A 21,819-nucleotide genomic window follows, 5' to 3' on the forward strand; every position below is an offset into this window, starting at 1 on the left:
TCTATTAGTCCTTTAAAACAAACTCMCTCTTTGGAGATTCATTGAAACAACAGAAGCAACAAAGGCTTAAAATCCCTCACAATAATTATGAAAATATTAGTTTTATTTCTGCACAGATTCAATACTTTTCAATTTCTCAAACTACTTTCCGATAAATTCACTTAAAAATTATGTAACTTTTTGGGTGTATTTTTTAACTTTAATCTCCAGATTAAARMGCTACATTTAGATCCAGGCAACAAACCTTGTTATGTCAACATGTGTTGTAATAACTAAATTTGTAATATTGAAACTTAACTATACACACAGCTGTAGTTCTTGCAGGAACGGTGTCCTGGGAAAGCCGCTCCTTCCAACCAATTAAAATGCAAACAATTACCTGATAGGTAATGTAGTCTGTCAGCAGCTCATCCATCCAAGCAACAGRCGTAATTCGTGCATGTGAAATTTCGAGCTCGTACACGTAGATGTGCACATGCCAGGAGTATGGGTGCGTTCACACTGCAGCCTGAAGTGACCCAATTCCGATTTTTTTTTGCCAGGGCTGTTCACACTGCCAGTAAATGCGACCTGTATGTGTTCTGCAGTCTGAACGGGCAGACGACCTGAAAGTGTCCCGCATGCGCACTAGAGGGCGCAATAGCGTCAGCGTTCTCAGTGTTCTGCCAACTGCCATAAAAAGAATAAGTGCTCAGTGTTTGCGGAAGTAAACATGGAGGCTAACGGTAGAGCTTAGCTTACATATTTAAAGTTGTCCGGCCGGAGAAACATATTAACAACTTAATACTTATATAGTCCGTCATGGTTGTTGTTTTTCTTCCCACTTGCGCGTATCAGGACGCAGAATAGTGAGATTTGTTGAGTATCAATGACGTTCAGTTTGGATGAATGCGACCTGGAHGTTAGGTCGCATTTGAATCGGATACGTATCGGATATGGGTCACATTCTGAAAAGAATCCGACCTGTGCTGTTCACACTGCCATGAAAAGATAGGATGCAGGTCGCATTACGTCAAAAAAATCTGAATTGGGTCACTTCAGGCTGCAGTGTAAACGCACCCAAGTGCACAGGAAAAAATAGGTAGGTCRATTAATCTGCGTTATGTAATATTAACCCGTTAATATATTCAGATTAATTGGATGCGCGCATTATCATTGACAATGATAATGCGACCACATTGTTTCAAGATATGAAACAATGTGGTCGTGAATTTACCTTAACTTACATATTTTCTAAAAGCTACTGTTACGGAGTGAAAGCTTTTTCAAACRAGACGGAGGCTCGTATGTCTTTTACTGAACCTTTCTATTCAGTTTTTATTGAAGAGAAACACGGCGACAGCTGATGACGGCAACAGCTGTTCGTAACCCAGCAACCACAAATCAACAAAAGCAAGATAGTGACAAAACAGAACCAGATCCTGTTAAGGATTCTTCAAAATAAAAGACTTCCTCTATTCAAATAAATTGTCTCGCACTTAAATATATTTCACTTCACCTTTGTAATTATATATTATCATGTTCAATTCAATTAATAATAATCATCACGTAAATTATGCTTAACATATAATTGTAAATCAGTCACTTAGCATGCAAAATATACTAAACAACAAGTGTAAAAAAGTCACAACAGCTACCTACATTTCCAAATGTTGTATGTTTCATAGCAGGCAAGACTGCTATGGAAATGAGGAACTTTACTGTAGCATGTATAGGCATCCTGGTATCTGTTGGAGTTTGATAAGGACCAATCTCCCTTTCAGCACTTTAATTAMATGTCCCCAAAGTATGTACAAAGTAATGTTCTTTGGAAAATGGTTTCTTTTTGTTCCCACAAAGGATGAGYCTGAAACAACTAAAGCTGCAAGCATCCTGAGTGGCAAAGGGGCAAAATGACCAGCAACCTCCGATCTCTATCAGAGCAGGGCGGGTGAGCAGCTGACAAGATGGCATTGGAAAATATTTGTTTTAAAGCTTGCAAGTTTTGTTAATCTTATGCCATCTTTTATCTATTTAGTGTTTTTTTTCTAACTTTGTAATTGTTTAGCACACTTGGCTTCCCTTGAGTCAATCTTGAACATTATTGCTTTAGGGTTAACAYAGTTRACGTTTTAATTAGTGATGCCCGCTGCTGATTCTGAATGTTTGTCCCTCAGCAACAGCTTCTGTTGTTGCTGGTATGAGATGCTGGCAACGAGGCAACAATTGGTATTGTGAATTTTTAAAATACCTTGTGATAATTTAGGGCCAGTTCAACTCAAAATAGTCTAATTCTTGAAGAGCAAATTTGATTTTCGTAGCTATGTGCCACCACCACTAGCAAGTTTTAGGTTTTCTACGTGTCAAGGCTTACTATTTATTTATTTTTTACTAATTCATTCATTTTGTAAGATTTTTTTTAACTCTAATGGGCTTTATTTGACAGTGTGTCAACATGGAAAGTGGGTTGTGAGAGAGGGGGAGGATATGGGCAAACAGGCCGGGACTCAAACCTGTGATGACCGCGTAGAGGCCTCAGTCCTCTATGGGTCYTCTACACGGCCTCGGGGTAAAGCAGATGGATCATGAGCTTTGCCCCTGCGTCACTGCAGACTTCCTTTCTTTAATGATGAGTTGGTAACCCAAAAATGAGGCAAAAAAGTCACATCTGGTGGGATATTTAGAAGCTTTGCATTAAATTACAGATGTAAAAAAATGTTATGATCAAATTACAGTCTGGCTTCATAAAGTTTGGTTGCCAGGCGAAAACACTGGACTGTGTAGACAGACCTGTTACTGTATTGTTGCCACAGCAGCAGCAGCAGCAAAAAAAAAAAAAAATGCAGAGCTCCTCTGAAGACCAAGTTCATCATCTTTTTCAAGTGGAAAGAATKTGTCCCCTCCCTGTGACATGCTGCCAGCTAACTCCAGGCTCTTTCTTCATCCCTGGGCTCCAATGCTTTACAGCTCAAACCCCCTTAGACTAAGACATAAAAATCCATTCTGTGTTGAAGTCAGAAAATCATATTATTGTTTTTGCTAAACAGCATTGGAATTAGAACAGAAACACAATGAAGTATATTTAATTGCTAGGATGATTGATCTCAAAGGAAGCGTCTCCAGTGTGGTATCTCACTGAGCTGTTTGTTAAGTAGCACAGCAAAGCAGTAGTCAGCCTAATCAATCACCCAATATGTTTCTCTCAATTTCAATTCTRTACTCTGTATTTTTAAGAAAATCTTTAAAGCGGTGCGCCGACATTTCAGTTACCCCAACTTCCTGCTATTTTTTTTTTTTTTTTAATGATACTGTCTGGGTTTGTACGTGTTGATGTTAATCTGTGAGTCTSTGTGTCACATTCTATTTAGAAAAGAAATGGTTTTACACATTCACAAATGTTCTGACCTCATGAGAACGAAATGAGCATTCTTAAAGGATCCACACCCATAAACAGCTGGACTTAATGCTATTAATCAAACGTGCATTACACAACATTTATTGTCCACTTTAGCAGTATTTACAGGCAGAGAAGATAGTGAAATAAAGAAGATAGTCAGGGGAGATCAACATGGGTGGATTCTGATCTGACTTAGTAMATAGATCCTTTTATAGAACAATGTAACATTAGGTTTGACATTTGCGTGCATGTGTTTTTTTTTTCTTTCKGTTAGGATGTCATTTCTAGATTCTAGTTTCATAAAACGTTTYGCGGATTTGCAAGTGGTGTATTTCTGCATTCACCACATAAAGCTGTCAAGCACCTCACATGATTGTGAGAACCCAACAATTGTGCTGTCTGTCTTTTTATGTTTAAAACGGCACTCAAGCTCTTCTCTGTGCATATGCAAAATAATTATATTGATAMATTTGAGGTAAAAGTCTGTGATGTCTCAGTAGGAGATTTCTTGTTTAGATCAACTCAGAGAGCACAGCAAGAAAACATCTTTTCTTGCTTTTCTTCCTCTGTTCTTCCAAGTTTTTTTTTCAATGCCATAGTTCAGTTCAGAGCATTTTATAAACTTTATGTTGCATTGAGGAACTTGGAATTACAGTTCAAGGACACAGCATTGAAACTCAGTCATTCGAGCGAGCTACAATCAGCTGAGGGAACAAACTGTGCACTGCAAACTTTAAAATTTAAGAAAAAAAATCCTAGATAAATGGGCCTTGAAAGTAAACACAACCTGTGAAAACATGTTGCCATCATTCAGTTTGCAAAACTGCCTATCCCATCTGTCATTGAATGAGAGGAGGGGTACACGCTGTATAGGTGTCAGACYGTTACTGGGCCAAAAACGAGACAAATGGGACCAGTGWTCATACAAAACCACAAAAGAACAAGCAGAAAATACAAACCTTATGTTCAGGTAMAACAAATTTGCAATCTATTGTGTACAGTTCTTTTTATTTTCCCTCCCACTCAAGCAGGAAGAAAACGTTGTATAATGACTAATGAGGGGCTTCAAAAAAAATAAAATAATAAACTATTACATGAGATTAAAATCATTTTAATGTCATTTTTCCCTGCAATTATGTTTCTGTCAGTTTTGATATTGTTTAGTCAGGCCTGCATTTCAGTTAATCCTATGCATTACTCCTCAGAAATGACCAAAACTCAAATAAGGCAAGAGGAGATTATTGCTAAAATAACCAAGCTTCCAGCAATTGCTGGTGTGGTTCACATAAATACTAGATTGTTTGTGCTTAATCAAGAAAKATGCCATAATCAATTTAATTATCTGAACTCTTACTATACCATCTGTTTTATGCATTGACCAGTCTCTTTACTAAGCACACCTATTCATTTGCTTGCTCAAATGCTGAATCAATCCATTCCATCTCTATTCATAAGAGCACTTTAAAACAACCACAGCTGACGCAATTTGTTGCACACATAAAAAAGAAAACTCCTTAAAGCACTGTTATTGTCCCACCAATGTAGGACAATAACAGTGTGGGGAATGTTGCCTATTATGATAAGCCTTCATTTCAGATGATGAAAAGAAAATTTGGCATAAGTCATGTGAAGGTGTGGTCCATCCTGCCTTCCTCAATGTTTCAGGCTCTGTTGATGGTGAAATGATACGGAGGATATTTTATTGGCACGCTTTGAGTCCCTCCTGTTCTGCAGAACCTCTGAAGGGAGCAAAAACATCTACTAAGGTAAATGAAGAAGAGACGGGTCGGGTCCAAAAAAAAACATTGGTGAGTGAATTAAATTGGAGACATTCACTAATGTAAACCATGAAATACTGGTAGGATGCAGTGTGTTTTTCGAATGCAGTTCAAAGCTACTGAGCATATAGCTACTGTTCAAATATATTGGGAATACTGTCCAATCTATTGCATGAAGATGGATTTGACAAATTTGTACTGCACAGGCAGTGAGAACATAAAACACTGGTCTATTCAAATATGTAGTGGTGTATGCTTATTCTTTAGAGCTTTAAAACTGCATAAATTTTAAGCTTTTGGCTTTCCTGAGAATCACTCAACTATTATTTAGTTGTTTCACAATATTTGTGTTGTTTGGAGTTGACTAATTGTATCATTTACCTTTAGGCCAGTTAAATTATTCAGAGAACGCTGATCAGTCTTTCAACAATTTAAAAACATCCAATGTCCTTAAAGAATGTATCAATGAAAGACACTATGGAAATTACACCATATTCTAATATTTAGTTAAACTGTCAAATAACTAAAGTGGAACTCAAGACATGAGCTGAACAGTGACAGTAAAAAAAAAAAGAAAAAAAAAAGGAAGCTTGTCTCTAAGCTTCTCGGTTACATTATGAGAGTGTAACGGTATTAACTAATTCTGTTGAATGAGGATATAATTCAGAATAAAATCCCTTTGATCCGTTATGTGAGAAATGTTAGAAGTAAGCCGCAGTCCAACACAAACAGTACAAATCAACTTGTTTGATTTTAGTAAGTACTATCAACAGCAGTAGAAGTAGTATTTCGATAAGCATTTAATTGTTACTTTTGATATTGGCAACCCTTACCATTATGTAAACATGTAACTGTAGTTGTGCTGGTTGCGACATGGGACGTTGGATCCTATGCTCTTATATGAAATAGCCATAAAACTCTTGCAAAGCTCTGCCACTTGGTCTGGATTCAAGGTGCACTCTTCAACTCTCTAAATGTCAATGGGACACCTGCTCAACTCTGCATAGTTTCCATGACAACAAGGTACTTGACAGCTGCAATGCACAACAGGATGCTGAAGTTTAACAGAAGTGATCTTGAGCTGTCAGTGGCAGACAGGCAGAGAGGTTGACAGGCAGACTGGRACATATGAGCGATACAAGAACAGGGGGAAGAAAAAAAAAACATTCATGAAAAAAAAAGACTGAGATAAAGGCAGGGGAATGAAAGCAGATAGAAAGAACCATGATGATATCAGTTCAAATAAGAGCAACAGAGAGGCTCAGTAACAGGGAGAAACAAAGACAAATGAGAACACACAAGAGAAGGTTTCTTTGATGTATTAGAAGCATGAGCAATCGAATAGACATAGGCAGGGTAAAATAAGGGAAAAAGAAAGTGAGATCTACAGATATAGAGTGGGCAGTGACTGATACTATTTGTAGGCATAATTTCAAGGGCAACAAAAGGGCAGTCAGGCAAAGGGGAACAAAATCCTTGTCCGTTTGTCTCCTCAAATGGCCTCTAGGGAAGCTCTGAAATGGGCCTTTTCTTCTTGGTCCTTTTCAGCTCTAAGCCCCATCTACATGACAAACAGTGTCACTTTGAAGCTGCTTGTGTCATCTGTGCCTATCTGTCACTCATTCCTGACCTTTTGCTCTCCCCTCTCATCTCTTTCCTTTTTTCTTTTTTTTTTTTTCTACAGTAATTCCACTTTTCTTGTCAGGGTTTCCTTTTCCCTCAAAATCCTTTTCATTTATGTTTGATTTTGGTCTGTTCAGAAAACAAGAAATGACAAAGATAATTCAGTGGATCAGCATTTCCCTGTGTTGCATGTATCCAAAAAASTATTTAAAATAAGGATACATGGGTTCCATAATTRTTTWTTGCTAATCTCATTGGTAACAATAGCTAACTCTTGATACTGAAAAGGATTSTATTTATTCAGCAATATARAGCTTAATTAGTAAAACTATCTGTGTTCTTCAGTGGCACCCCTAGGTCAGTCCTTGTATTACCAGGATGAAACACACACATGCTCACTTTTGAGTAAAAAAGACAATTATCGTTGACAGATGTCCGAGTGGTAAGACAACGGTCTCCTACCTGGTTGAAGTGCTCCAGCCTTTTCTTGAACTCAGCAATTGTAGGATCCATGCTGCGAACTTTGACCTCTGGGTTTTGCCTCTGGGCATGCAGACCATTTCTGACGATTCTAGCGCTATAGCTGGGGGAAGAAATGCAAAATCAGCAAGATTAATWTTTTTACTTACTTACTTTAAACTTCAATCAATGTCTTATTTATGAAGGGATCAGTTAAAGCGATGCACGTTGTTAAAAAGAGGAAAACTGCACAAGCTTGGGCAAATTATTCCCTTTACTCTGCAYTGCTCTGCTAGATTGGATTTGTGTTCTGCATTCATTTCCAGCAATATGCTCTATGAATCCAGTACAGGAGTAAGGCAAACATTGGGGGCAAAACAACAGCAACAAACACTTTTCAAACTACTTTCCCTATATATTAACATAGTACTCTTTATTTTTGCATGTCTTTGTAATGTTGTCTGAATTATTTTGGGATTTATATACTGATGTAAATTATTAATTTGTGAAATTAAAAGGATATTAGGGGATTGACAGGTACTGACACTAAATCAATTGATGCTTCCAGCAGCAGCGCCACGGTGATAAAGCGATTATAGATGGCTATAGTTGGTGTGTTTATRCAGACATGTTTATAGGTATGACATGTACTTGTGGTTGTGCTTACTCACACGTCCATGCTTTCATGCAAATTTGAGTGGAGGAAATCAGAAAAGTGCTGAACCTGAGAATTTGTGGCCTGTGATCTGAGCAATGTGTTGATGAGGTCTGCACTCCATCAACTTGCTGAAATGGCACTTTACTGATCGGGCCAATAAAAATCTCCCCCTTAACCCTGTCAAGCTGCACATTAACTTTACACCCCATTGTTCTTCTTTGTTTTATTATTATTATTATTATTATTATTTATTAATCAATGAATTGCTTGATTTACTTTAGTGTATTTGGAAAGCTGAGTTCCAAGTCTCCCAAGGCGCACACTCACACAGATAACCGTATCTCTGTTTTGACAACAGCTAAAGCTCTTATTGCTGCCAACTCTAAATCTTTTCAGGATGGAAACAATCAATAGCCTTCCAGCATCACTCCACCAAATAAAAATAATAAAATGTAAAATCAAACATCTGTGGGTTTGGGAGTGTATGCATGTCTGTCTCTAKGCTTGGCTCGCGATGACAGTACTGGAAATTATCACATCAGACTGGATACTAGAGAGAGAAAAAAGACGTTTCATGGTGAGTCTGGCGCAGTGCTAGGCTAACCACATTTCATTGGAGTAATATTTGATAGCACATAAGGGACATGACAAATGATGCAGCAGGATATCCCGGGATAATTACTTGATAGCAAATTTAGTGTGCTAAACAGTATAATCCAGCGGTTTATGGCACAGATCAGACTTCAGCAACAGCAATTAAATGCTTAAATCTTTACACACTTTGCCTTACTTTAACAAAACAACACTCTGCTCATTTCTTTCCTCGAGTCAAATGTTAAGTGTCAGCAAACATTGCAAATGATTACCTACACATGTATTACATTTGACTCATGACTCTCTGGCTCCTTTCGGTGGAACTGTAGCAGTCATCGCTGAATGCCCCATTAACACACGCTCTTAAAGGCTGCTTTGTCTGGATGYTCTCTCTGCTTAGAGCACACAGTAGCACTGACCTCTGCTCCCTGTTTTCAACTTCTAACTGAACTCTCTTGATCTTTTAAAGGCCTGCAGGAATGCTTTCTGTGTTTGAAGCAGAAATCAAAATCAAATATTCATCTTCAAAGTGCAGTGGGGAGACAGCAAAGTGAACTTGTACCTCATTATTCTGATTCTGGATATTTTTATGTATAATTTTCATAGAGTTATGGCTTTGGTAAAAAAAAAAAAAAAAAAAAGTGGGTGTATTTAAATGTGGTTTATAGAGATTGTGAGTTGTAGCAATGACGTCATTCTACATCATCCATCCTAAAACCAGGTTGGATCTGTGTTTGGAATTGTTTTCCTGTTGGAACATGCTCTCGTGTTGGTTAGGTTGTTGAGGAACACCTGATGAATAGACAGAGCCATTGTAAACTGGAAGTCGGGAGAACACCAATGTGAGRCGAGTTTTACGCCAAACTGGACGTTTGTATAAGTAAAAGTGTCAAGTAAAACACCTTCCGGACAATTATTTTATGGTTAGATGAGATTTGACMAMAGCAATAARGAACAATTTGGCAGAAATCAAAGTGATGCTTTTAAACCAGAGAGAACTGCTCCAGCTGTCAGGCATGGTGGGAGTAAATTCATGCTGAGTATTTGACAAAGTGGGTGCAACAATACTATGAATACCTCTAAATTTAAGAATTTTACCTACAATCAAAGGCAAGATGGCTGAACTTGAACACAATTGGATGTTTCAGCGGGACAATGATCTCATAAAGCACTGTTGATTTTGGAATGAATAAGGCTTACATGGATTTTCTGTATTTGCCCAGATCTCAACCCATCTGAAACTTTGTGGGCAAGGAAACAAAAACMCTGCWAAGTCTACCATTGCTGACAGGGAAATTAGGTCAATTCAAGGAAACAAGAGTAAAAAATGTCATCTATAAACAAGAACTGTAAGTGTGAGACTATGTAATACATAAAACTATGTGACTGTTCCCCTGACTGTTGTTGAGTGGAGAAGGTAAAATGTATCACATCAATAAAGTCATTTTATGACTTACAGTCTAAGTCAATCGAGATCGCTTGTAGCATTTYTCCAGSAGCTGAACAAGCGGTGGTCGCAAATTGAGCCGAGGTTTGCGCCCCTTATCTGGATAAACTGAACAACCTACCACAGCGCATCTAGCTGAGCTACCTATGTCCAGTGCCAGGCTACGTTTACCTGTCGGTGCCACCTTTCGAAAACCGGATGTATCATTAAGAAGTCTGGTGAGTCAGTAACCCGTGACGTAACATCGGCTTGTGCATGCGCATTGTCACAAGGTAGGACGGATTGCCGGTGTTCTGACCTATGGTTCTGTTTATGGTTCTGACTATCTGTTTTACCCGTCAATCCTGCATATTTTATGGTAATGCGCATGCGCACATCGATGTTACGTCAAATACTGTTTACTCAGCAGAGTAGATACAGCTACAGAGCCATCATAGAGATTTCGAGGAAAGTAATAAGAAATCATGGCTCATCATTATCAGTGGGTAACATGTCAATGAATCACATGGTAAAATTGTGTCATTCACTTTGGTAATAAATTCAGGTATTAAAACAGAGAGAGAGAAAAAAAATATTAGTAATAGTAGTAGTATTGTAATAATTACAACATAATTTTGTGTACAGTGCTTCATAAAGAACAACATATATTTAGTAAGTGTTGCCATCTACATCATTAAAACCAGGCAACACTGGAAAAGCTGCAACACCGCTATTTCTTCCTGCCCTTTAAAGAGGAAAGCCTGAAGTCACAAGTGAGTCCAGCAGGGAAAGCAAGGGAGGGGTCTAGTGTATGTCTGTAGCCAGCTAACTTTACGAGCTGGGCTTGGACATGTTGAAATAGTCTGAACGAGAGGTTTTGTTCTGAAAGGCCAGACTGTTCTCACACACTGTGAGCATAGGAGCCTTTCGCTGTAGTACAAACACTAAAGGAACTGGTGAAAGCCACTTTACAAACATTTAATCAACATAACCTATGAGAACATGCTGCCAATTACAGCGAATATAAATATGTCTAAACAGATACAAACACTCTGCCGGAGTCCTGTGCCCCATAAACAAGTACACATGGCACTGAGACCTGCCATAACCTCTAAAATTTTAGATTTGCTCTCATGAAAAATAAATATTTCAAACACCAAGCTAAAAAGAAGAAAAAAAGAAAGAAAAGAGGACATTTTGGTTGCTCTTATTGAAGCTGTCTGAACTCCTGGCAGTAAGCAATATAGCATGCTATACTTCAAAGGCACCAATATTAAAGAGGAAATACTTGGATCACAAAATGTGCAAGAAGAAACTGCAAGCAAAAATGAAGGGGTCATCTGCAGGGCAGTTAAGCTTAAGCAGTCTCCTTTTTATTCACTGCTCTTTTTCTCTCACCCATCCTGCACTCTACTCCTTTTCTTTTAGCTCCTAGATGATCTCTCCAAGTCAACCCTTTGGTTTGCAGTTCAAAGTAGCATATTTTTTTTCTTTACTGACTTTATCACCTCTTTGAAGCTGCCGTTGTCCTTGGCACGCTATGCGTAAGGTGGAAGGTTACAGGCCATACTTGCATCAATTTAATTCTTTATTTATTTATTTATTTTTATTCCCAACAACTTCTGATTTCATCAGGTTTAAAAGTCTTCTTCTAACATTTAGCCCAATATTGTCAGAAAGAAAATTATTTTGATAAATGTCTGGTCTTCTCTTCCAACTGAKTAGTATCAACAAAACCTCTGCTTTGCTGAACTTTAGGGAACCTTAAGTTAATCTATTTAATAGGTAAGTTAAGGCTGCCATGTGATTCTGTGGTCTTGGCTGGAAGTCCAGAGAGCCTCCTGTCATGTGTTTCATGATGTGATTGCTCGGATGTGTGGGAAGAGTCGAGCAGAGTCAGAAACATGAAGATCAGCACAGGGAAAGAAGACATCTTGGCAACAACAAATGTCATCGGGAAAGATAGCTGCAGAATTTAGCGGTATAATCGTTCCTGTTTGGAGGTTGYTTGGAATTTGTTTTGATGATTTCATTCTGACTAACCCCTTCTTGTGATGGGGAGTGTCTGCATGACTAATCAGGCTCTGGTGAGAAACTCAAAACTCAGAAATCTTGTCATTTGTAATAATTCATCTATTGCTCAGCCAACACTGTTTCTCGGAAACTTAGAATTCCAAGTATTTCAGGTGGATTCAAAACCTTTTGATTTTTAACTCCCTGGATAAACATTGTTTTGATAGATGCCTGTTTTTCTTTTTTGGTCTTTTGCAATATCTTTATATTTAAGCTTATGAATATGAAGGAGCAAATATTTTAACATCCAGAGATAACATAACCATCAAAGCTATATAAAAATAGCTACACTGTGTTTATATTGAATCTATTAATATMATTTTTTACAGATTGTTCAATGTTGGTTATTAAACAATTKAAAAGTTGTTTTTTTTAAACTCTAAACTCCAGGTTACATCATTTTAGTCAGGAACATGCATATTTGTCCATGAAGTTTACATCAGCAGACCTTTAATGTTAACTTCCTGAACTATACCTGAGGTAAATCATGTGTACGGAGCTGGTGCTGAGTCTATCTGAGGTATTTCTCACTGAGATATGGGTGATTAAGGTTTTGTGGTAGGCTTGGGTTTACTCCTTCAGAAGGGTTCCCAGGTTGATTTGACCAAGACCAGGCTGTTTTATTGAATGGTTGCACTGCAACAGCTATATGGCTTAAGGTCTTACAGCTCAAATTACTAATGTCTCACACGCAATAAAAGTGTGGTCTCAGCAGTGCAATAAAAGCTGTAACTGTGCTTACAAAATGCTCTCTTTCATGCTCCACTTTCTAGATGATTTTAAGGCCATCAATTGCCTGTGCCTGGCCTTTTATCAGGTACTTCTTGATTTCCTTAAACATTTACTTTTGCACAGGGACTGGCGATGTGGCGGGTCGCATCCACTAGTCCCACAATGTAAAATTTTAATTTACATGGTCAATCACTTATGTCAGATTTCATGTAATGCATCATATGAAGTGCTTCACAATCTTTTTTTATATATATATATATATATATATACCTCAAGACCGTTTTCATATTTTGCCTCAATACAGATGCAAACTTAAAGGAATTCTTGTGTAATAGAAGGAAAGTGACAAATAGTTTGAAATATTATTTTTTTATCTAAATAAAAATCTCCAAATGTGGCATCTATTTATTTTTGAGACCCTGTGAGCCAATGCTTTCCAAAATACTGTTGGTTGTATGAATAGCTGCAAATCTTTCTGGGTTATTTGTCTCTGTATTTGCAGTTTAAGAGGGTGACCTTTTTTTTTTTTTTTTTTAAACCAGTTCTGCTATGCAAAATAGTTGATGATTAGTCAGACAGCATGGGAGTATCTCTAAACATTTTAAAGTTTTAGGTTTATACTCCGATTATTGTTTCTGTTACAATTGTTTATCAGCCTATAACAGGTTTTCTTTCACTATTTTCTTTCTGCTTTTTATTTTTAAAATAATCTAAAAGCATTGTTAATTTTCCTTAATCTTATTTCTAAAATTAAGGAAAACTACTCTTGAATATAGTTTTGGGGTCTGTCACAAAACTGCATTCAAAATTATGATTGTAAAATGCRAAACAGTTAGAGGAATAAATACAGTACCTATGTGAAATAATGTATAAGTCCATCCTTTAATTTTACATGAACAGAAATCCATATGTTGCAAAAAGGCATTGTGATTGGTTGCCTGTCTCTGTTTCCTTGTATAATCAGCCATGTGCTGTGGTAGCTGTTGGCTGGGTGTGTTTTCTTGGTAGATGGAAATGAAAGTTGACCCCAGTCCCTTCTTCTACAGCAGACCGTGGTCTTGTGGTGATGTGGCCTACATCTAATAGCAAAATGAAATGTTCTTCAAAGATGAGCTGTCCAGTGAACTTAGGGCAAAATTGGTTAAGGAAAAAACAAATTACAGACAAATTCCCAGAGGAAAGTTTGAAGGATCCGCTGGTGACCAAGGTCACACATCCTGCATCCAGAGAGCCTAACAGATAATATTTATTATATCCCCTAGCCATTGCTTGTGGAAACACACAAGCCCTGGTGTAGGTTATCCAAACAAAAACTTTTTTTGTTTTTAATTCARCCCTTGTCTTGTCCTTCCTTGGAATGTGCTGAAGACCACTGTGACCTGGGCCAAACCCAGATATTTGGTAAGCTGGAACAAAAACTTAGCCATAGTGAATGCACAGAGTCTGAAGAGTAAAAGGGAACTAATTAAACACTCCAACATATTTGCACATATTTACAGCTATCCACATTCTGCTAGTACCATTATGATTACCTTGTTCCTGAGAGGTGTTTGGTATCATTAGATCTGTTCTTTTTCCCCATGTCTATCTGCAGGCGAGGTGAGACAATATTTAGCCTGGCCCATCATTAGCCCATTACAAGCCTGCATTCAACAGAGCATGTCTCATTTCTTCAGCACTCCAGGCTAATGAACATGTATTGATTTATCTAACAATTGCAGCAACTGCAAAGTGGCAAATTAATTTGCCACATAGTGACTTGCTCTTGGCAAAAAAAAGATATTCATGCTTCTCCTTTCTTTTCTCATACTCCTGTTTCTCTCACTTCTAAATGTTTGTAAGAATGTCATATTACCAAGACGGTGGTTTAAGGCGTATATCTCTGGGCGTACACAGCTCATTTAATTCAAATCCTTYTGAGCAGGGCTATAAGAAAAGTTAACTGTCAGTTGCCTCCCAAGTAAGTTTTCATTTACTTTATTTTTGCTTGCGCAGTTTCTTTTAAGTGGGCAACCCCTCTGATATATGCAGCATAAACACTGTCAGCTACAGTAAAAGATAGTGGTGTGACTGGTTGTTTAAGCTGTAGTTTCTGTTTTAGTAGCTATGAATGTCCACAGAGATTTTTCTGTGGTTTTTGTAAGGAAGTTGATCTACCAACCTATGTATTGCCATCTATATTAGCTGCTTATAAATAAGATCATCTGACACTGAAAAGACAATATACTTAGAGTGGAGAAGAAAGAATCACTCAGAGTCCCATTTATGTGAGAACTGCAAATGATTTTAAATACTCTGCAGTTTTCTCCCCATATGATTTATAAACGTCATTATGACATACTGAACTCAGTCTGTTAAGCCCATCTCTTGAACAACATCATTGGTAGCCCTTACATTTCATGTTTCAATCCTGTTTTTCACTTTGAAGTCTATGATTATGTAATTCATAGGGTTCTCAGTATCGTTCTGATGCCTTAGGTTTATTWATCTTACTGTTCTTGTTTTCCCTCCTGGTTACTGTGGTGGACAKATCTTTCAGTCCTTCTAYTCCTTGCCTCTGGAAGCACTTTTCACCTGACATGTAAAAACATATCTGCTTGTACTCTGTTTAGATTTTATAWCTACGTATTTTGATACTTTTTGTGTGCCTTTGTGTTTGCACTTGATTTTGAATCGCTTGAATAGCAAGATAACTCTGAGTGTTCTTGAAGGTGCCAATAAATGAAATGTACTAAAAGRACTAGGTTTTGTTGTCTGGCAGTTTACAGTGAATATGTTAAGCCTTTGGTAAATTAGTCAGTCACAGCTACTACAACACTGTTGACACTGATAGAGGTGTTAGTCTAAGAAAAACTGTGGTTATACTGCCTCCATGTGGTGAGTGCTATGAATTAAGAGCACATTGTGTTCATAATTTAAAAGCAATKGTTAAAATTAAAGCAAGATTAGTTGAAAAAAGATAGTTTACACAACTGTAACATATTGTATTTCATTGTAATGATCACAATAACTTGCTGAACAATGGCGCAGTGACGCAAAGCTGTCATTCCAGCCTTTTATTACGTACCTTAAACACTAATATTCAAGTGAAATGTAAAGGCAGTTTTTTCAGTTTGTTGTGAATTTTAGCTCCATGGACATTTTAAATCCAATCTAAACCAAAGACATTTAAACTGACAAGTTTTATTTGCAGCTAAGTGAGGGAACCAGCCATTCTCCCTTCCCGCAACTACAAATTTATGACTCACTGGGGACATGAAAGTTAAACAAATTATAAAAAGAAATTTGTAAACATTTTCCTGTAGTGTTAGTGGCAGAGCAGTGGAAACATAAAATATGGCCATAGCGTGTTTAAAGCTCTAATAGTCTGTGATGGAAATGAGATCGATTAAAACTGTAATTGGTCCGTGGTTTGCTTTGAGGACTTTTCCAGGCCTGGCTGCCCTAACCGTGTTTGTGGCTGGGTGTAACTTCTCCCCACCTCTGTGTCGCCTGCATTAATGTACCAGCAGACATGCTGCAGTCTGAGACGGCAGACCACATAGACCTCTAAAGAAAATAGCTAAGCTGCTAGACTTAAGGAACACAAAGTGTAAAACCCAATGCGTGCACTTACAAAAATTGATATAAACTGAGGACTTATTTGAAAAAGAGACTAACAATAGCACTTCCATCCATTTAGACAAAAACAAACAAAAAAACCCAAACATTAACCTAATCTTTTTTAGGATCTGTGCTTGATCAGAGCCATATTTATTGATCTAATTACTAATGATGTATTTCCAACTACAGGCCTTTTTGTGAGAATGAATGCAATTATCATTAAATAATTTTCTTTCTAATCTTTTTTTTTTCATTTTGTTTTCTATTCTTCTTATTATTCAGGTTTTCTGGCCACACCTCTTTGGGAGCAGACCCAAAACCCCATGGATCCWTCTTCTGGCCTGCAAGTAGAATGAATGGATGGATGGATTGAAAAAAAATAGGCATTCATTGTTTTTTTCCTGTGAAATACTGAACCAACACCACTGCCAAACTATAGTTGCTAGTCTAAATAAAAATATKATTTGCATTCGATTATAAAGTTTCTGACTTCTTTAATTGGTTATGAAATACCTATTGCAGTGCTAAAATACTGCCACTAAGTGGCAATATGGGTGAACATAAAAACTGCTGGATATAGGTTGGACGGAAAGAAAGGAGGAAGTAAGGGAAGAAGGAAAGGAAGAAGGACCAAAGGAAGACTGGAAGAGAAACAGATATTAAACCCTAAAACTGAATCTCTCCTCAAGCCACATGCCTACATGCCGAGAAGGGCACGGATAACTGAGGTTAGAGGTCTGGGGGGAGACAGAGGGACAGTTGGTGTTTGGACGGCAGACAAGGGCAGGCAGGGGCAGGCAGGGGCAGAGCCAGCAGAGTAAACTATGCCCGAGAGCACAGCCGGGTGGAGTGGACTGTGATCTTCTGGTGTGGTGCAACCACCTGTTTGCTTGTCTGCTTATGTTCATCTGATCAAAATAACATGAGCTAATGCTAAGGGTTGACTTTTTTTTATAGTAAACTGGCAAAAAGTAGTCAAAACAGGTTGACCAGATTTAAGGTGAGAGCACAGTGTATTCCAGTTTATATGTTTATTCAACCCATATACATAGGACAGAGGCTCTGTGAAGATGCTGAGTGAGGAAAGTAGAGTTCGTGGTCTGCTGCTGCAAGGAGGTGGGGGGCACATGGAAGTACTTCTCACACTTGTCCTCTACCATGAACTCATGCAGACAAATTCACAAGACGCACCAGACCCAGAGCACACTTATCACGCATAAGAGAAATGACTTTACAGACGCATAACCACAGATGGTCCCCTGACACTCAATGAGAGGGACATTTGAGAGCACACTGCAGATAGATGGATTAGGAGTCTGCTTTAACTGCAGCTACCCTACACCAGAATAACATATATCGCACGATGTACTACGAACCTGAAGTCAAAGTGGAGAAGAGAGAGAAGGCAAAGAGAAGAAGGACAAAGGTTGGAGATTTGTTATGCAAATGAAGGCAAGCAGACGGTGGGATTGATAAACACGTGGACAAAATGGCCTTCTTGGCGGAAATCCCAGTCATAGCTATCGTGCTTGCCATGAGCAGGCATATCTGTCAATCAAGAACAGGTTGGAAAATTGTACACATGACCATAAGGCAGCCAATGAGATGAATTTGAAAATTCCAGTTTAATTTTTTACAATATATACAATATAATTTTCCTAATCAATAATTTCAATTTCTTTCATGAGTAACCTTTCTCAGACAACACATCACTAATAAAGATGAAGGCAGATAATATTTTTTGTCTTGGTTTTTACATATCGGTATTTTGTGTTACTCCCTAACTTGGACTTTTCTAAATTTACTCTGACATAAGAATTTAGTTGATGCTAGTATACATCAATGTGGAAGAAAAGAAAAAAAAAATAGGGATCTCAATTATGCATATGGGATCCTACAGGTTCAGTCTTAGGAATTTAAAACTTTTTGTGATTGCCATTTTTTATTTGATTGGATCTGGTTCACTACTTATAAATTAAGTAAGCCTATTTAACTTGGATCACCATAAAAAGTTGCACTGTTTGTGTGCACAGTGGCAAAGCATGCAGTCTGAATTCCCACAGTACTTCACCTGAATAACAACATTTTCCAAGGGCTGATCAATGGAAATTGTTCCTACTTCTTCCCTCTGATGTTGACTGGAATGACTGTATTGTTATGAGCTGCGCTGGTGGATGATGAGACTAACTGGTAGAATTCGGCTCATCACAAGTCTGCCTGGTGATTATTTTAATGAGAAATGCAGCAGCTCTGCAGGTAATCATTTTAATAGAATACGTCAACTTGTCCATACAGCTTTGGGAAACTTGGCTCGAATTGATCATGGAAGATGTTTGTTTCTGATTTTATAATCTGTTTCTTCACAACCCATGTTCTCTTATGTTTACTGTTCTTAAATTGGATATTTCTGGAATCTATGCTGTGTTCGTGAAAACACGGCATTTCATTAAAAACGTTTCTTTAAAGAAGAAAACTACAAATAGACATACGCTAAGGAACTCTGCTCAAGTGCCTTGTGTGATGAAGATGTACAAGTGACTGAATGAAGTGAAAAACATAGAGATAAAGAGATAAATTAGACAGTTTTGAGAGCTTTGTTTCTGTTAATTATAATCATTTTCCTCTTAGAGATAGTTAAAACACAGTGTTTAGGAGTAGAATATTACATTAGACCAATAAAAAATGTAGATACAGAAACATGGAGTGTATGAAAAATATGTCTAATATTCACTATTAGTTTCAAATAGTTGCTATTTTTTAAATGTACTTTTAACCTGGCAAATGAGCCTCATCTGAGAACACATATTCAAATTTTTAGATTATAAAGCTGCATTCATGTTTCGATGTCATCATACTTTAGACAGAACAGGCTATTCTCTTGCTTTGTGTGCGTACCGTGTTACAGTGTTAGTTTACCCATGTTCCAAACATTCTGCAAATTGTGGAATGTTTATCTTATTTTTTACTTGGTAACAAAGTTAATGATGATTACATAGCAAAACTGTTTGGACCAACGCCTGAAACATGGGCCAAAAATTGAGCCAAAGCAGAAATAAAATGAAGGTGCTTCTTTTCTAGAATGATCCAGGTCCACACCCACAGAGCTTAGGAGAATCTGGCAGCCATGTTTGAATCAAATCCAGTAGAAATGTAGAGCTTGTATGTGTAATAACTTACCCACAACCAGACAACACTGGCTTTAATTATGAAAATATATATATTTCTCACAATGTAAAGACTATTTACGCTGTTGGTTTGCTAAGTTTTCACTGTGAAGCTTTAATTTGAGTACCATTGGTTGATTAAGGAATAACAGTGATTGTAGAAAACGTGGTGTTGTTATACACGAGTGCCTCCTCATCCGTATCTTTCTTATATTTCTCTGTTTGGCTGCAGGTCAACTATGCATGAATGGATGAAAATAAGGCAGGACGTTCTCTTCATTTTGCACCCTTAGCAGTGGCAACATTCCCAGCACCACTCAGGGGGGCTCCATTAAGCAAGGCATGATACCAAAACCCACCCGGAATTCAAGGAACGTTTTCCCTGTGGTTTCAGGTTACCAAGTCCACACGTTAAACACAGATCACACACACACACACACACGCATATGCACGCACACATATAACTGCCTTACACAGTAGCACTGTACTTTTTGTTATTTCGACAGAAGTTGAGTTGTTAGCTTTTCTTCTCCCCTCCCATGCCTGTCATTCATTTTCGTTTTAAAACTCACATTCTTTTTCCTGTGGGTTGTGTAAAAACTTGGACTTGAACTTAAAACTTCAGCTTGACCCAAACCACCCGCCTGTTAAGATTCTCACTTTATTGATAAATACCGCATGGTGAAAGTTTAACCTTATATGCACATTTACACTAAAAGCACACAAGAACCTTGGCCAGAGCTCACCATTGACCTCAGATTCCAAAGTATACGTAAACACCGCATCCCTCAATATTCAACAGCTTTTGGGTCAAAAATCTGTCGACTCTAAATGACAACTCATTTTCATTCACTGTATCCTTCGAGAAAAGGAATGAGGGCTCCTAAAATAAAGTCAGAGCAGAGATTTGTAAATTAGAAGTGTTCACACTGTGTGAGTGACTGTACAAAGTCAGATCTCAAGGGTCGGTGTCCTGCATACTTTGAATGTTTCCCTGGTTCAACACCCCCGAATCCAATGAATAGTTCTTTACCAGGCTTCTGCAGAACAGGGTTGCCTCCAGAAAATTTTCAAAACTGCGGTCAGATGTATGCCACTGATAATCTTGAAATACATCACAAAAACTCAGTCTTTAAGGCAGACACTGATGTAATTTGCACGGACATTACGGGCAGAGCCAAGAAATTGTCATACGTATTTAAAAGTAGGTCAAAAATAAGAGATCTAGATSTGGACATCAAAACATCTAATTATTTAAATGTTTACTTTGCTCAACAAAGTAAACAAAGTAAACCGGGACCTGGGAACCGGAAACTGGGAACTGTGTGTTAAAATGATTTGACAAGAGTCGAAGATGCAAATTGCTCTCAAGGCATTCTCTTTGAACAAAGGGCATTTTTCTACTTATAGAGGTGCAATGACTTTTATGTGTGTTTTTTTTTAAGTAATGATTACAGTATCATCTTATGATACATAGATGTAGAGCTAGTGAACAAACTGAAACACTTAAAACATCAAGTGGGAGACCAGACATGCAGAGACAGTTTTAATTCATGACAAGCACCATAGACTGTGTGCCAAGAACCAGCAAACACTTCACCACATAGCTGTGGTGGTTCATCAAATATTTTCATCCACTGACAATTTAGCTTGAAACTCTGCACGTTATCAGACGTTAAGTGGGGACATTTGGAAGAGTTGCTTTTAGATTATCGACAGAATGATTCAGAATTCGTGTAACAGTGAACAGAAATGTTTAGAAGGCGAACACACACCTCTCACACACACACAGAGAACATTGATATACAGAGTCCCACTGGCTGGCCACCAAAAGCTAAAAGACTTCAAATAGGATCATCGAGGCATAAAGCCACACAGAAAGATAACTCCTTTAAAACTACTACTTCCCCCTGCCGCAGCCATACATCTCTCATCTACTCCAGATTTTAAATCAGCTTTTCTTGTTTGACTGACGCTTTTATTATCCCTCCTGTTCCCAATTGCTCCACTTCCCATCCTCCTCTTCCAATTTGAGTTTGATGTCTTTCCAGTGGGCAGCGATTGGTGAGTCAAGTTTACCTTGTCCAATATAAACTGCCGTCATAAAACACGCCAGTCTATTGTGGCACTTTAATTATATGAGCTCAACCCACTCCACCGTCTAAGGACACAACATTATAGGAGAAGCTGGAAACCTTCTGCTTGCACAAATGAGATGATGAGAATAAAACGAGCTAGAAGGCAACCTCACAAAAATGTGCAGAAAGGCATAAACACGGGGAAGCTGGAATACACAAAACACTCATTACTGAGAGAAACGTGACAAGTAACAC

At 37.9% G+C, this 21,819-nt stretch overlaps 1 protein-coding gene and 1 long non-coding RNA gene across 3 annotated transcripts in view; one reads left to right on the plus strand and one right to left on the minus strand.

Annotated features, from left to right (window-relative positions):
* The window catches only part of gpc5c (glypican 5c), a 100,471-nt gene that overhangs the window by 23,174 nt on the left and 55,478 nt on the right, over positions 1–21,819 (minus strand). For both annotated transcript variants that reach the window (XM_008433801.2, XM_008433800.2), the window contains one exon: positions 7,240–7,360. In XM_008433801.2, the coding sequence (XP_008432023.1) occupies positions 7,240–7,360 (121 nt within the window). The remainder of the gene's footprint in view (positions 1–7,239; positions 7,361–21,819) is intronic.
* LOC103479400 (uncharacterized) lies at positions 995–16,796 on the plus strand. Its single transcript, XR_535941.2, has 3 exons — positions 995–1,081; positions 1,840–1,930; positions 16,605–16,796. It is a non-coding gene; the product is annotated as an uncharacterized LOC103479400 (long non-coding RNA).

The sequence above is a fragment of the Poecilia reticulata genome, linkage group LG17 (assembly GCF_000633615.1).
Source record: "Poecilia reticulata strain Guanapo linkage group LG17, Guppy_female_1.0+MT, whole genome shotgun sequence".
NCBI classification, from domain to species: domain Eukaryota; kingdom Metazoa; phylum Chordata; class Actinopteri; order Cyprinodontiformes; family Poeciliidae; genus Poecilia; species Poecilia reticulata.